We start from the raw sequence: 15651 nt of genomic DNA, 5'->3' as shown, positions 1-15651 counted from the left end.
ATAAGATAATATATAAATTAAGTTATTAAACTTACAAATAGTAGTTTAGTACTAAGAGTAGGAAAAGAGAATCATATATAATAATAGTAAATAAAGACCTCTTATAGTAACTATTAATATAAATTTATACTATAATAATAAATTATAAAAAATAATATCTATTTAATTCTAAATTAAGATAAGAAGTAAAAAGAGATACTTTCTTAAAAGTTTAGTAATAGTTCTATAGCGCTTAATAGAACTAAGTAATAAAAGCTGAAGAGAAAAATATAGTATAGTATTATATACCTAGTTTATAGTATATATTATATTTTTCTTTTATAGATAGATATATATGTTCTCTAATTAATTCTTTATACTAATTAAAATTTAGCTTACTTCTACTTAATTATAGGTCGCCACTCTAATCTTTTAAGCTTAATTATATATCGTGCTACACTATATACTTCTATAGCTCTATAGTTATCTACTTTTTCTTCTTAAATATTTATAAAAGAAGAATCTAGTTTTTCTTACTTTTTATTTAGCTAAGTATATATTAGATCTTCAAGTTCTCTATTAGAAAAATTCTACTATTAAACTCTAATTTCTCTTTAAACTTAAATTTTTAGCCTAAGTAGTTCTTATATGTACTTTTAAAATATTTAGAGTTTAGAAATTTATTCTTATAGACTACTAGCTTAGTAATTATTATTAGTAGTAGTAGGGGTATATTAGCTTCTAGAGAGAGTTCTAAATATTCTTTAGCTTAGATCTACTTAAGTATCTCTAAATAACTAACTATTAGGCTAAAAAGCTATATTTTCTACTCTATCATATAGGATAAAATATTCTAATTATTTCTTAGTAAGCTTTCTTACTTTAGTAAATCTCTCTCTCTTATTACTAGTAACCTTTTAATAATAGCTTTCATTATTAGACTAATTACTACTTTCTTTTAATTCTTCTCTTTTAGTATCTATATAATTTCTTATAGAATTTCTTTATTTAGTACTTCTATCTAGCTTTTAGCTATAGCGTAAGCTAATAGCTCTTTAATATTTAAATTTAGAGTATTTTTCTCTATTATTATATCTAAAAAAGAAGTTATAATACCTCTTTTTATATCTACTATTATATAGATCTTTTAATTACTCTTTAATTATTATACGTAGTTCTTGACTATAGTCTACTCCTTATTAATAAGAATAAATAAAGCTTTTTATTAGCTATCCTTATTACTAGCTAGAATCTAAATAGCGTTTAGTTACTATTTTATGTCGCGTCTTTAGAAAGCCACACGTCTTACTATTATATTTATATAATATCCCTCTCTAATAGAGAGTAATTATATAGTCTATATCTTAGCTAATTAAGAATTAATAAAACTTCTTATTATAGTATTTATTTCTAGCTATCTACTCTTAAGATCTAAATAGCCTTTAGATAGCTTCTTTATAATAACTATATGTATAGCTTATTCTTTCAAGATTTAATAGATCTTCTAATAGATTCTAAGTAACTAATTTACTTACTATCTCTTATAGCTAATCTTTCTATAAAGATCTACTCTTAGGTATACTATCTTATAATAGTTTATCTATATACTACGCTAAAGATCTTTTATATCTACTATAGTACTAACTCTATATTACTAGCGCACGCTAATAATATATCCTTAAACTTAATTAGAAGATAGTCTATCTAGAGCTTATATCTAATTAGAATTGAATATATAATATAAGGGGCTACGCTCTAAGAAGTAGTTACTTAGTATATAAGAGGTTATATTTAATAGAGAGCTAAGCTTCTAAGCTATGTAGCTATCTATCTATAAGTAGTTACCTAAGTAACTATCAGACTAATAAGGCGTGGCCTTATCTGGTACCTCGAGTCAACCGAGATTCCATCGAGGATCTCAACCAAAGGGCGTTCAGCCCGTTACAGCGTCCGCCTATAAGACCGCACTTATTCGAAATTAGAATTAGTAGTTTTAGTTATTATCTAATAGACATGTACCTAGTCTACCTTATAAGCTTAAGCTAAGATTTTAGGTAGGCTTAGATAGAAGTATAACCTTTAGTGTCTTTAACATCTTTAGAGCTTTTTAGTATCCCAGGCAGGAGTGAATAAAAAGGGTAGGTTAATAAAAGGCGCTTTGCTAATTGTTCCTACTATAGGTAGTCTGTAGAGCATGGTATCTCGATTAGATAGTGATAAGACACGAAAAAAGTTGTTCGTATATTGAAAGTAAACATAATGCGACGAGGCCACATTGAAGGAACGAAAGGTGTACTCTAGAGCAGCTCAGCTCTGTTATCACGCAGAACCATACAGTATTGCAACCTGCGAAATGAGGTTTCAGGGGAGATACTCACGATAGCGATTTACAGTTCCAACACCGCTAATTAGTCTCTACGTTGACATTATGCACCGCTAGGATAGTCTTTGCTACTTACAATCCAGGCCAAAGCTTTGTTATTACTGATCACAAGCTACCATTTCAACGTTCTCATGTACTTCCCTCAATCTTACGTACTTCGAGAGCATATAGAGATGTTAGTGTTTTTAAAACAGAATTGAATTGGATATCTTTAAATAGTTACAGAAGCATAAAGTCTATTCAGTTGCGCCCCATATCGCTTCTCCGGTTCATGCCCCCAGCCATAGTACTTGCTTGTAGCCGAAACGCCCTAAGATTACTAGTTGTACTCTTCGAGCGCATATGCGGGCTATCCATACGACTACCACCTCCATAGTCTGACCCTGCATTTCCTACACCAACCATTCTATCCGACCGCGGCAGAGACAACGCCTGCACTGACCGCGCGCGATCATGATCATTATGATCGGGACTTCGGTGGACTGGTGAGGTTATGGATTTCGTGCGAGTGTTCATCTTGGTCATTAATGCTGACATGGCGGCAGTTGGTGATGGGTGAGCTGATGCACCAGCATTGGAGCGTGTCGAGTCGGATATACCGGTGGTACGACGTTGCAACAGCTGAGGCATGTCGTTGACCGTCCTGGATCTTCGGCGTCCCATTGAAAATCTTGTTGACGACGACATCGAGGGCGATCGACTTGATGGTGGTGTTGGTAGAGCATGATTTCCCTGTGGCAGCGATCCGTATGCTTGCATCAATTGCTGTAGATCGATAGCCTGTGGTAGTTTACTCAGACGCCGAATGGCCTTTTTGTTGGTATCGATGAAAGTCGACATCGCCTTGAGAGCGTTGCTTTGCGTGTGCACTTCGTACGCAGGGGTACCGCTTGCAGTGCTCATTGCACGAGCGGCATGCTGCTCGTTGAGCCCCATGATCCGTGGCGTCATCGGTGAAGATCTGCTCAGACTCATCTCAATCTGCGATACTACACGGTCGAAATCGACACCTTCGGTGGGATATCTAATAGTTGGTTGAATGGATGCTTCGCGTGCTAGAATGAAAAAGGATCCGTCCCAAACCTTTCGTTTCAGAATGTTCCATCGAGCACGAGCCGGGTTTCTCTCCATCTCGGGTTGAAAGACGGAGTGACGGGCGAGCTTGGCATAGAAGCCTTCGAGACGATTTGCCATCCTTTCGAGTACTTGCATAAGAAACGTGGAAAGTGCAGTGACACGTTCAGAACTAGATGAAGCATCAAGCTCCATAATACTGTCAAAAGCATCCATGCCAGTACAGGCTTCTTCCCTGATAGCTTCGAGAAATTCCATGTCGTATCGGACAGACCGCTGCGCATATGCGATGATACCTTTCTCATGATGACGAGCAGATTCACTGTCGCATGTGAATTGTCCGATTTGAGAAATTTCGTTCGACGCCGTGACAGCATCATGCGAGCTTTTGGCACGAGCGATCACACCAAGGACGTCAGACAACTTGGTGTTGGCAGAAGAAACATTGGCGAGAGTGAACGAGATCTTGAGGTAGAGTTCTTGCAGTTTCGCTCCAAAGAGAGTGGAAAAACCACCCTCCAGCAGGCGAGACTGGTAGTGGTAGAACCTGCGTACGCCTCCCATGTTGAAGAGGTCACCTTGAAACCATACGAGCGATGACTCCGTGATCATACCAACCTCAAAGCTCGCTGCGACTACTTGTTCAGTCGCGACGCGAAGATAACCCTTCCATAGATCGTAAAGCATGCCAATCTCCTCGGATTGAAAAGCGGGTTTCGGAGTCAGTTCTCCAATGTAGTACTTGGTCAAGAGGGACGAGACCTCGGGATTGTTGGTGTGGGCCAGCAGATCGAAAGACTTGGTACAGTCTACACCACCGTTGGATTTGATGATATTGGTACCGCCCGGGTGCATTGTGCAAAAGTCGGTGCTGCGATGGTCTTAGCATGTGTGAGCCATTGGGTGAGCGGACAGTATACTTACACATCATACACTTTACCATGCACTCCGATCCATACACGCGAACCTTTCACATGACCGGTGTGAACAGCTAGCTGAGAAAGCGAAATCGTAGGCTGGTTGCAAGGCAGAGGTCTTGGGGTCATAAAGACGTCGAGCATAAAGCGTCGCTCCGCAAATGCAGTGTTCAGTATGGTCTCTACAGTTTCCATAGTGGGCGATCGATGATTGTAGAGTGCTTGGCGAATGCCAGACATCACCGAATCAAACACTCCGACTGAACCGCATACGTAAAGGTAGCCACCAATGCCACCTTGCTTCTGTGATCAAACCACATTAACAAAGACTCCAGGGATCAGGGGTGTAGTACTTACCTTTGACATAACAAGATCGCATACAGACTGCCCTTGCTCCACAATAAGTCCGTCGATGTACCGTGACGGCATTTCCTTTTCCACAAGATCTCTAGAAACGGGATCGTACACCAAGCCGTTTGTGTCGCGCGAAAATGCTGTATGCACTTCCATCAGTCCCTCGTTGACATACTGACGAAGCTCAGATTCGTAACAGAACTTTTGCCGGGACTGTACACCGAGATACAAGACAGTTTTACCCCATGCTTGGCCGCAACGAGCTTGCCAAAAACTGCGGAAAGGTGCGATGCCGCTACCACCTGCAAACAGCGCAACGGGTGAGGTATCGTCATGTGGCAGCTGAAACGAGAAAGGCCTCGATACGCCGATCAATATCTCCTCGTCGTCGAGTACGTCCATCTCTTCGGCCACTGGCGGGTTTAGGAAACCACTGCTAACGCCGTTTCGCACATGTTTTTCAGCGCCCGCAAACAGGGGGCAGAGGTCGTACTCTGAACGAGATATTGTCTACATACGTCAGTTTCGGACACCATCTCAAGGGAGCAATACATACCAAGTCTACAGTACTGGGGAGAAGTTCGTCAGAGTAGTTGGAAATACTATAAGTGCGTGGTACCTCGACAGAGATGAGATCTGTCAGCCAGGCCAGATCGCCAGAAAGGTCGAATGCTTGGTCCCAGATGCGTGGTGAAGTGTCTTTCACAGCTTCTTGAAGTAAGTCACCGAGTGAGGCTCGTACAGGCCATTCGTCTGTGGCTAGGACCTGCAACACGACATGCGATGACGCTCGTAGTAGGGTATGCAGCTTTGTGGCAAGCTTCTTGGTTATCGGCGCAAGATGGCCCTTGCGTAGGATGTCAATAACAGTGAGCTGAGGCTTGTCTGTATGCGAGATGGCGCCCATATGAGCAGCATATCGTGTCCATATACGGTCCAGGCTGACAGGATCTGAAAGCATGGTATCAAGGCCTAGCGCAGCTGCAACCTTCGCACACTCAGTCCAGCTATTCATTGGCATGATAGCAAGTCGGTCGCCAGGCTGAAAGGTGATGCCGGTGTCCTGGATGTCTAAAGTGACCATCGCGATGGAGCGCTTGGGGTCCGAGTCGACAAAGTTCCTGCTTAGGATTCTGCCTCGGTATCTGCATTCTTCGAACGTGCCACGCATCTCGTGTGGTTCAATATCGCGCTGTCCACGGAACGGCTCCAGACGTTCTTTCATAGCCTCGGAAAATTCTGCATGCGTTTTTTCCCAGGGTCTCATAGCGTCAGCGGCTCCAGAAGCACCATTTGTCTCAGTTCGACCAGACTTGCCGGCGCACTCGAGTAGCTTCTCGATGTCAGTTGGATCAGGATACTGGTTAGAACATACTTACACCAAACACTTTGTACCGATGGGCACCCATGAAGCCTCGCTCACCAGTGTATGCCTCCACCACACCATCGAGCACGCCCATCAATCTGGGGTCTCCAGATGCCTTCACATATTCTGGTATCTGATAATGATACTCGATGGAAGCAATGAAAGCACGGAGGTTCGATGGTAGCCAGGCTCGAAGATGCACACCCTCAGCACCAAGGAATGAGTTATATTTTTTGCGACCAAGGAAGGCATCCATAACCAGGTACCTGAATGTGTTAGTAAAGAACTTTTACATGGATCGGTTGACTTACGGAGGAAATTGCAGGCCGGAAGTAGCTGGGCATCGCTTGGACAGAGGCGCCGAGAATTTAGCCCAACGTACCCACTCGGTAGGAGACACATAGTTCTCACCAGACCTATCGTTTGGCGATATGGTATTGAAGGCTGTGGGCATTCGTTCCAAGATCTCCTTCAAGCGAATGAGTTCACGAAGGAGCCCCTCGTTGTTGCGGTTCATAACGTGTTCTTGGCACGCCGCAATGGCATCAGGACCATGCTGAAAGCTCGCCGACGTATCGGCACAACCTTTGAGAAACGCATTCTCAGCACTATCACCGAACATACCCCATCGCAACTTGATGTTGTCGAAGCGACCGACATAAGGATATTTCGAAAGTGGGTCGACGTAGTCGACATTGAAAGATGACTGGTCGAAAAAGGTAAGGTGAGGAATGGACCGACCCATCCTAATAGAAATCTGAACATATGGAAGGCCGATGCTGCGAGGGATGCCTTGGACCTCGTCGCCAAGATCGTCGCATATAGGAACGCCCTTCAACTTGAAAGGCTTCGCAGCTACGTTGATGCCCTCATTGCCATCATGTCGTTCTTCGTACCGGTAGATAGAGCAAAGCATACCAAGAGCAACAAGAGCTGCCCAGAGAGCCTTGTCTGGGATGGTGTCTGCCGTTCCTTGGATGATAGGCAATGCTGCGATTGATTCGCGTACTCGGCCACGAGCAACGCAGCCAGGCATTCTTGTGCACAGATCCATCCATACTCGTCCTGGAGAGTTGCGCAGGGCGCCAGGAGCCTCGCTTGTGTCTGGTGGTTGGAAGCCATACTCGGTGCTTAAGTATCCGTCTCGCCAGCCTGTCGCAGAGCCGACTTCTTCCGCTCGTAGTATGACTTGACGAGCGGGTGCACCAAGGGCAATTGCCAGTAGATCTCGTTCATCCATGTTGAGGGTGTCAAGACTCTTGACGCCTTTGGCATTTTGAATTTCTTTGATCTCGGCCATTGAAGGCACATTGGAATAGATCAGCTCGTTGATCGCCTTACGTTCCCTAGACTGGTCAACATAATCATCCTAGCTTGGATTGATGGTATGCCTACCTTTGTCGAAGGAACTCTTCAACGTTGGCATGTTGCGGTATCTATTATTATCATCAGCAACGGCATTACCAAGTGTGCGGGATCTGCAATTACTCCAAACGCAGCATGCACATCTCCAGGTGCGGCATATCCAGAGAATGTACATCCTCGGGGACCCATCCGACTTCCGTTCTTGCTAGGAGCAGCTGACTCTGCTGGGCAATGGCCACCAGCCATACCAGAGACTGGACATTGCTCTGACCTCAAAGACATGGGTAATTAAAAGAAATGCTGTTGGGAGACCTGCCCGTTAATGAAGAAAGAACAATTGAAAAAAAAACCACCCGTGACAAAGACAGCAGAAACGAGAAGGAAAGGAATGTATTGCACTTGAGGATACAGCTGCAGAACCTAATCTACTACAGAGCACATGTAGTAAAGGAGGCGCCTAGTAGCATTGACTTATGCTACCAGTCTATAGGACGCCATCGCTGAGCTGACGTGTTTTAGCCGAAACGAGACGCTTTGCCATGGCGCAAAACAGCTTGATGAAAGAGTGAGCGGCTTGGCTGGAACAAAACGCGGTTTTGACGTTTGGTCGTTGTGGACTACCTGACTTTGGGCGCAGAGTGGCGTACGAGCACGACGGCGTACATGCGTTACGTCTTGGACGTAGATTGCGCGACGTATGGTGTTTGCACTTAGTGTGATGTGGGGATCCAAGAAAGGGGCTGTCCCCCGTTACGTAAGCGTCGCCAGTCTGCAGTCCATCACCCCTCGTACTTCTTGAAACTGCCTGAGGCATACATATTATCAAGGTGCTGTTAGGTCACGGGCAGCTACATCACGCAGCTCCATCGCTCTCTGTAGCTCTGGAAGCGAGTACCCTAAAGCATTCATACCGGCAATCCTGTGAGCAACTTTATGGAGTACTAATACGCACATCCAACCAGTTGCGGCTTTTACTTACGACTTGCGACAATGGTACAGCGAAAGAAGCTCCAAACGTGGCCAATGCACGCGGAGCATGCTACAGGCTCCTTTATTCCTAAACAAGCAACTATGGCTTGGGCTCGACTTGGCCAAAGAATTCTCCGTCTTGTTGCGTGTTTGAGATAAATTGATTCAACAGCTACGTCAAATGGGGATTACCACTTGTCACCGTTTTGGCCGTTAAAACAAAAGCCGCAATGTTGCTCCTTGAATGCTTTCCCGAGCTCGACCAATCTTCTAGCTTCGACTACTGTACCCGGCACCTTGTGTCCAGGCGCATCAACTGGCCACATGTACCCCAACGCCTATTTGTGGAAAGCTTGCAAGAAGCTGTTGTAGTCAACTCCATGTACGAGCCCTGGTAGTTACTTTCCAGATACACTGTCAAGAACAGGAGTCGCGAGATGTAGCGTTACAAGCTTATGATCGAACGCCTTAAAGAATATAGCGAAAGTCATTGCTGTCAAACTCCATCTTATCTCGCATAGTTGAAATGCTGCACTACAACATCCATGAAACCATTCCAGAACCAGCCAATACCAAGTAGGGTATTGAGAAGGCTTCATAACAGTACTAGTATCATATATTAGAAAATCTCGTTGCCCAGCACTATCTACATCCTTTCACCACGTCTATTGAAGACTAAAGTTCTTTAGTTTCATAGACCCTGATTTTAAGTATCCTACGGACGGCCCAGCTATGGCCACCTGTCCAGATAGGTCCACCTCTCCATAGTGGCAATACATCATGACGCCCTCTCCGTCTCTCAACTACAGCGTCTTCCCAGTTGCCTTGCTGAAACCGTTCAACATCCTCCTTGCTAACAGTATGCGACCGTGTGTTTGCTGCCATCGTCCAAAATCCCACAATATGACCTTGGTCTATCTTGTGCGAAAACCATGCTTTTTTACGCCCCCCGTTTCCGCTACGTTGCAAAAGAGACAGAAGCTCAGAGCATGTGTAATTAGTCTTTCCCTGTGGAAGCGTAGCATTTTCCAGTTGAGTGCGGTGAGACGAAGCCGGAATTCTGTCGACGATGATAGGAGACCAGAAGAAGGGAAATGGCGCATAGAGAATTCTTAGAGACACACTCAGCAGAACTGCTACGGGAAAGTCCAATCCGAGGGACACGCCTGCCCGCAGGGCTGACTTGAACGTAAGTCTAGGTGGGGTAGTGGGGGTTGAGAAGAACAACAGGTGTTTCTGGAATGCGGAATACGTGTTTCTCGCCATTTTGATGATTTGCTTGTTGAAGACGTATGATTGATGTGCTTGAGATGGCATGCCAGCGTACAGGTAATGTTCCCAGAAGGAGGCTTTAGTCTCAGGAAGCACAAGTCATGACGTCATGTCAACCTCAAACTCCGCAATGGGTGGCATAGAAGTGGAAAGTAGAAAAAGTAAAGAGAAGCCCGCGTAGCTCCAAAACAGATCAAATCGTGATGCACTAGTGTTCCTATTCTAATCACTAGCTCATAGGTGGCCCAACACAAATTATGGCCGCTTTCAAACCATTATTTCCAGCCGATAGCCTATGCACCAGAGGCATGTCTTATGGACATCATTGTTCATTTGAAGACTTCGTGCGCTTGGAAACTGCACTATTCATCGTACTTTCGATTATGGGACAGACCTTACATGATCAAGAGACACCCAATGCCTGCTGCAAACAAAGCCTTATTGAAAGTACTCAAAAAGAAACCACTGGGCGCAGCTCCCGTGTAGATAGGCATGGAGCTGTTTGTGGTCGACGGAATCGTTCCGTTCCCTGTCGTACCATTAGGTATCAAGTCTGGGAACAGATGGCTCGTGTTAGCATCCACAACTATCCAGTTGTGAACAAGGGCAGTGCCGTTCATCACAGACTCCCACTGCTCCTTGGTACACTGGTCAGGATCCAAGACATAGCACTGGGCTCCTGGATCGATGATCGGTATATTGGTGATGTTGGACACATCCATTGGCCCTTCTGTTGCGTAGCTGGCGTTGTTAGCAGTCGAGACATTACCCGTGCTGATGTCTCGATTGAACAGGGAGCGCATGAATATTCTATATGCAGTCTCCGGCTGGTAGGCTGGAACTTCGTGACCAGCTTCGTAAACGCGTGTAAATGAGAGGTTACCGTACTGGCGTACCTGGCCACCAATATATGTATCATTCACCACTACGGGCGCATAACCCGCTTTGGCAAAGGAAGTGGCATTCTGGTACGGTATAGCAAGAGAGAGGAGTTCTCCCCCATACCAGTTACATGCATAGTCGCGGTCGCCGTAAACTAGTGTGACTTTGATTCCCTCCTCAAGCAAGTAGGCCAAGTCCTCCTTCCAGTTTGGACGTGGGTAATCGCCTATACTACGAAATGATTTAGACACTGCCGGGTTTGACTGGGTCCAGTTGAGCGGTATCCCGAGGTCCTGTTGTACATGGGGTTGGTTGAGAAAGCCTTCGTACCAGGGCGGAGGATATGATGCTGCACCGGGCGCAGATATATCGTAGTAGTTCAAATCGGTATCAAAGTAGGGGTCCCGTATGTTCTCGGAACAGAAGGTCTCCGCAGCCTCACATGCCTTGTTAACCGTGGCATTAAAACCTTGATTAGTGGGATCATATACGAGGCTGAGGTTCCGGCACTCTTCGATCTGCTCCAAGCAGCCTCCTTGGCGGTACAAATTGTCGAGCACCTCCTGATGGCGGCTTTCATTCACGGCTTGGATACCGTATGTATTATTGTATGCCATGACAGGGTAACCCGGCCATTGTACATATCGATCAATACAGCCGTTGATGATTAAAAGTGTGTCAAGATGTAGAATGTGCGTCTCTCCAGCTTCATTCCAAGTTCCGTTTTCAATCTTTTCGTTTTGTTCCTGGAAGTAGGCCGCAAAAGCGGGCCCGTAGCGACCTCCATAAGATTCGGTCGAAATTGATATTCTGTCATCGTTGGGCTTGTGTTCAGGAAACTCTTGAAACCAGACTTGGGCAAAGTTCCAAAGCGCACGTGCAGAATTTTCGGTGCCTCGTGTGGTGAGATTGGAGTTTTGACTGGGGTAAGTACCGACATAGAAGCTATTGTTTTGAGCAGGGATTGGGGTGTTCTGAAAATCAACAACCTTTAGCTCGCCCGTGTCCAGGTTGGTGGTAATGTTCACTAAGCTGTCATAGCTAAGACCGACCTGTACGGGTTGGTCGAGGTACAGCATATTCACTAACTTGGGTCAGCATTTGTCATGAGGCGTGATTTGAGCTTAGTCTGGGCCTTTCAACCTTCGTTGTTCCATGACCACTCGTTGATATAAGTGCTGTTTGAATCGGGGTGAACAAAGCACGGGCCATTCTCGCGCAAAAGCCCAAGCATGGAGCTAGATCCAGGTCCACCTGATCAAGGTCAGATGGAGCTGCATATATGTCTCAGCGAAATGCCTACCATTCATCCAAACTGACAAGGGTGCATTTTTGGGGTCCTTTCTAGATTCAAAGAACCAGAAGTACGTGTTAATCTCATATGTCTGATCCTGGACACCCAGATCGGCAAGTGCTCCGGCGGGAAGATGGACATAGCCGGAGAAGCTTCGGACGCCTTCCGTGGTTTCGCACAGCTTGGTCTGGATACGATGAGAATATGGCCAATAGACTGATTAAGAAATCACGTGCCTCTTTGTATGAGATTCGAACACCTTCTTCAAGCTGTGATTCGACGACTTTCACGTCTCGTGGCGTGGGAGGAAACTGGGCATAGACAAGAGCAGTGAGAAGAAGAGTCACTCCCAGCAATGGGAGACTACATAGAACCATGATGGCGATGATATCTGAAGGGAGAAACCAAGCTATAAGAAAGGCTTACGGAGCGCACTAGCCGTAGACAAGAGCGGGATGGAGTTTCTTATAGCAGCCTCAGTGGCAGGGGGATGCCATCTGCTAGTACCCGGTGAATGATAAGGGAGCTTCCTGGTCAGACCATAGTGCATGTCCTATTGCAGCACTGCCGGGTGCAGATAGTACACTTTGTGCCTTTGTGACGTCGCAATGCCTCGTAGCGAGACAATGGGAGCGGGGAATATCAAGGACCCGCAAAGCCGAGCCTGCCAAGAAGGCTTTTCGTCACTTGTCTACTGCGTAACGGCGGCTTGTGTGATGATCTAAGACGGGAAGAGTGGAGTGCACACAGTGTATGCATGGAGGGGGGAGGGGGGTGGGGTGTTATAGCCAATGTGGAAGGTGTTGAGGTCTGATGCCGGCAATATGGCGGGACAGTTGCCGAGTCTGGTGGGGGGACGGAGAACGGAGGTGATAATAAGAGCGACAGCACCGGAGACAGACGAAGATGTATACATGTGCCTCACATGTATTCCAAGTGGCAAACCACGGGGTATGTGTGTAGATCGATAGTACATATGTAGTAGCAAGCAGAAGATGTGGTTGGCATATGGACAAAGGGCCATCCTGCTGCGACTACTGGATTCGGTTTAGCGCCGAACCCTACGCGTCTGTGTGCATCTGCACCTGCCCATGCACGCCTCCAAGTGCTCCGTCTTGCCACTCGCCCGTTCACCAACCTCCAACTATGTCCAAGAAGGTGGGTTCCCAGCGAATTGTGAAGGCAACCTCGTGTTGGCAGTCAGCTCGTGGCTAAGCAGCGGACAGGGTAGCGACACACCATCGTCAATCCGCATCCGCGAGAATCAAAGGCGTTCGCGCAACCAGCGCAAGGAGCTTATCCAGGACTTGCGCCGTCGAGTGCAAGAATATGAAATCAAGGGCGTCACCGCCACGCAGGAGATGCAGCGCGCCGCACGCAAGGTCGCCGAAGAGAACTCACTGTTAAGAGGTCTCCTCGCCAGCCGTGGTGTAACGCACAATGAAGTAGAAGCATATCTGCGCTCCTTCAACAACAACAACAACAACAACAACAACAACAACACTACTACTACTACTCCCACCACTGTCACCACTGCTCCCATCCATGCAGTCCATGTGCCACCTGTACCATCGGGGCTTCCAATGACTCCAATATCACCCCAACCCGTGGTTCCCAAGACGATGCCCCTGTGCATGCAGCCCCCTACACAGTCTCCTGCGCAAACCTCGATTAGGCCACTAGCGCCGTCGACAGTTCAGCCTCAAGCACAACCACGCCCTGAGTCTCAGTCCACCCAGCGACCGATACCTGCCACTATTCATGCGTCGCCAGCTTCAGCGCGTTGTAAGCCGGTAGACAGCACTAGTCATGAAAACACCACGTCTACGTTTTCCATACTACAAGAGGATGCAGAATGTCCCAATACCGCTAGCTGTTTCTGCGCCCCGACCCCTATTGTGCCCAAGGAGACGCCACTCGATACCGGACTGTTGATATCATGCGAAACGGCTGCTACCATTATCGCTGAGATGCGTGGTGATGGAGATCGCAGTCGAATCAGAGCTAGCCTGGGCTGCGTCGGAGATGAGGAGTGTAATGTCAAGAATACTCGTGTGCTAGAGCTAATGGATGAACGATAAACGACTTGTTGAATCTCGACTCCAGTATTGGGCAAAGTGCACTTGTTAGATTAGACATCAGTGCCTGTGCCAAATTTCGGCTTTTGTGTTGGAGTCATCGTGGTGACGTACGCAGCTCAGCAACTGCGAGCTTGGCGGCGCTTCACCCTGCGCAGCTGCAACATAAGTGCGCTAGCGACTATGTAAGCAAGACCAGCGAAGACTTGAACATATAAATATTCGCGCGAAGAGCTGGGGCGCCTGAGCTTGAGCGCAATGCCCTCAGACACTGTAAGGCGTCATGCACTGAAGCTTTACAAGGGCTGGCTGGATGCACATACCTATGGAGGGGATAATGACAGCCGCCCAAGACAGAGATAATAGAGACTGCAGGTCTTTGATCCCTGCGACTTCGACGCACAACGGGCCAATCGTCTACACCCGGTGTCACTATGGTGCTGCTCCAAAACTGTCATGAAATGAGAGACCAACTTACCATCCAGAAAACGCCCACTATAGCCCCGCATAATATGACAAAGAAAACAGTTAGTCCGTATGATGTCGAAGGTAGCCAAAAGGCAAAACATGCCAATCCACACAAGAGTGTCAACGCTCCAGCCGTGTCTATACGACTCCATCGATCACTGAGAATGCCTATGATTGGCCGTCCGATGGCAGTGCCCATATTTAGCAGGCCAATCATATCAGTAGCTTGAGATCGCGACAGTCCAATGGACAACGCAAAGTCAGATAGAGAGAAAAGCAGGACAATATAACCCAGCATGCTGATGAAGGCCCAAGCGAGCAGCAAGAGCACATCACCACGCCTCAACAACCTTGTATCAAAGCCTAGTTGAGACGGCCGAATGGCCTTGTTCCGATCACGGATGAAAATGATTGCCGTGGTGTTTGCCGTGAACGCGAGTATACCTGTGATGCGCAGTGCCCAGGCAATGCCAAATCGCTGAATGATAGCTTCTGACCCCCATGCGAATGCTGCCCCGCCGACGCCAGAACCTGCCGCGCTGATGCCATTTGCGAGACTTCGCCTTTTCTCAAACCATTGGGAGAGGACTGGGAGGCAGGGGATGTAAAGAAAGCCAATCCCACACCCAATCAGGACGCCTTGAGAGATGTGCAGCTGCCAAATGCGATGCGAAAAGGAAGCCGAGATGAAGCCCGCAAGCTGAAATAGCAGACCGCAGCACATGACGACATGAATTCCGAACTTGCGGCACAAAACTGTCACAGCGGGTGCAACGACCATGGCTATGGCAAAATTAAACCCCCCGATAAAGGCATAGTCCCAGGTCGTTGCTTCAGGGAACAGGTCTTCCGCAAGATAGTGAGACAAATAGATGCCATATGCCTGGAAACTTGCATGAGCTACTTGTGTCCCTTGGGAGGAGAGTATGGGACTTTGGCACTCGCTGTGTACTCACTGAGACGGCACCCCAAGTAAAACAATTGATTGTAAAGCATGCAGCGACGCAGACCCAGCCATAGCCACCGTCTGGCGGCACAAGATCTTCACTCTGCACGTTCTCAATCCCTGCGTCATCGGCATCGCCTGGAGACAGCCTGGGGCTCTGGTGCCTCGAGGATGTATACTCAACCCCCATGGATGAAAGAACTAACAATGTGGAAGGGTTCTTTACTAGTTTATCTTGATGCTGTTATCGACAAGAGAACAATGAGTAAAAGTCGCGCTTGGGTGGATGTTGTGGTTGCCAGGT

At 46.7% G+C, this 15651-nt stretch overlaps 5 protein-coding genes across 5 annotated transcripts; 1 reads left to right on the top strand and 4 right to left on the bottom strand.

The window, feature by feature from the left end:
- Nucleotides 1–2602: 2602 nt before the first annotated feature.
- On the bottom strand, nucleotides 2603–7684 carry COCMIDRAFT_105847 (uncharacterized protein; the record flags this gene model as incomplete). The annotated part of the gene is made up of 8 exons (XM_007693748.1): nucleotides 2603–4307; nucleotides 4361–4656; nucleotides 4711–5217; nucleotides 5264–6040; nucleotides 6087–6339; nucleotides 6460–7419; nucleotides 7469–7509; nucleotides 7562–7684. 8 exons carry the CDS (start codon nucleotides 7682–7684, stop codon nucleotides 2603–2605), a joined length of 4662 nt encoding a protein of 1553 aa, XP_007691938.1.
- A 1398-nt stretch (nucleotides 7685–9082) lies between these two features.
- On the bottom strand, nucleotides 9083–9673 carry COCMIDRAFT_105826 (uncharacterized protein; the record flags this gene model as incomplete). Its single annotated transcript, XM_007693747.1, has 1 exon — nucleotides 9083–9673. One exon carries the CDS (start codon nucleotides 9671–9673, stop codon nucleotides 9083–9085), a length of 591 nt encoding a protein of 196 aa, XP_007691937.1.
- A 401-nt stretch (nucleotides 9674–10074) lies between these two features.
- Nucleotides 10075–12232, bottom strand: COCMIDRAFT_40298 (uncharacterized protein; the record flags this gene model as incomplete). The annotated part of the gene is made up of 4 exons (XM_007693737.1): nucleotides 10075–11645; nucleotides 11705–11815; nucleotides 11865–12042; nucleotides 12092–12232. 4 exons carry the CDS (start codon nucleotides 12230–12232, stop codon nucleotides 10075–10077), a joined length of 2001 nt encoding a protein of 666 aa, XP_007691927.1.
- A 714-nt stretch (nucleotides 12233–12946) lies between these two features.
- COCMIDRAFT_105873 (uncharacterized protein) lies at nucleotides 12947–13936 on the top strand (the record flags this gene model as incomplete). Its single annotated transcript, XM_007693746.1, has 2 exons — nucleotides 12947–13381; nucleotides 13763–13936. The coding sequence occupies 2 exons, from the start codon at nucleotides 12947–12949 to the stop codon at nucleotides 13934–13936; spliced, it is 609 nt and encodes a 202-aa protein (XP_007691936.1).
- A 116-nt stretch (nucleotides 13937–14052) lies between these two features.
- On the bottom strand, nucleotides 14053–15537 carry COCMIDRAFT_8756 (uncharacterized protein; the record flags this gene model as incomplete). Its single annotated transcript, XM_007693733.1, has 4 exons — nucleotides 14053–14204; nucleotides 14257–14350; nucleotides 14412–15284; nucleotides 15358–15537. 4 exons carry the CDS (start codon nucleotides 15535–15537, stop codon nucleotides 14053–14055), a joined length of 1299 nt encoding a protein of 432 aa, XP_007691923.1.
- Between the last annotated feature and the right edge of the window lie 114 nt (nucleotides 15538–15651).

The sequence above is a fragment of the Bipolaris oryzae genome, assembly GCF_000523455.1.
Source record: "Bipolaris oryzae ATCC 44560 unplaced genomic scaffold scaffold_179, whole genome shotgun sequence".
NCBI classification, from domain to species: Eukaryota; Fungi; Ascomycota; class Dothideomycetes; order Pleosporales; family Pleosporaceae; genus Bipolaris; species Bipolaris oryzae.
Note: the sequence above shows the minus strand (reverse complement) of the source record. Positions and strands in the feature narration are given on the sequence as shown.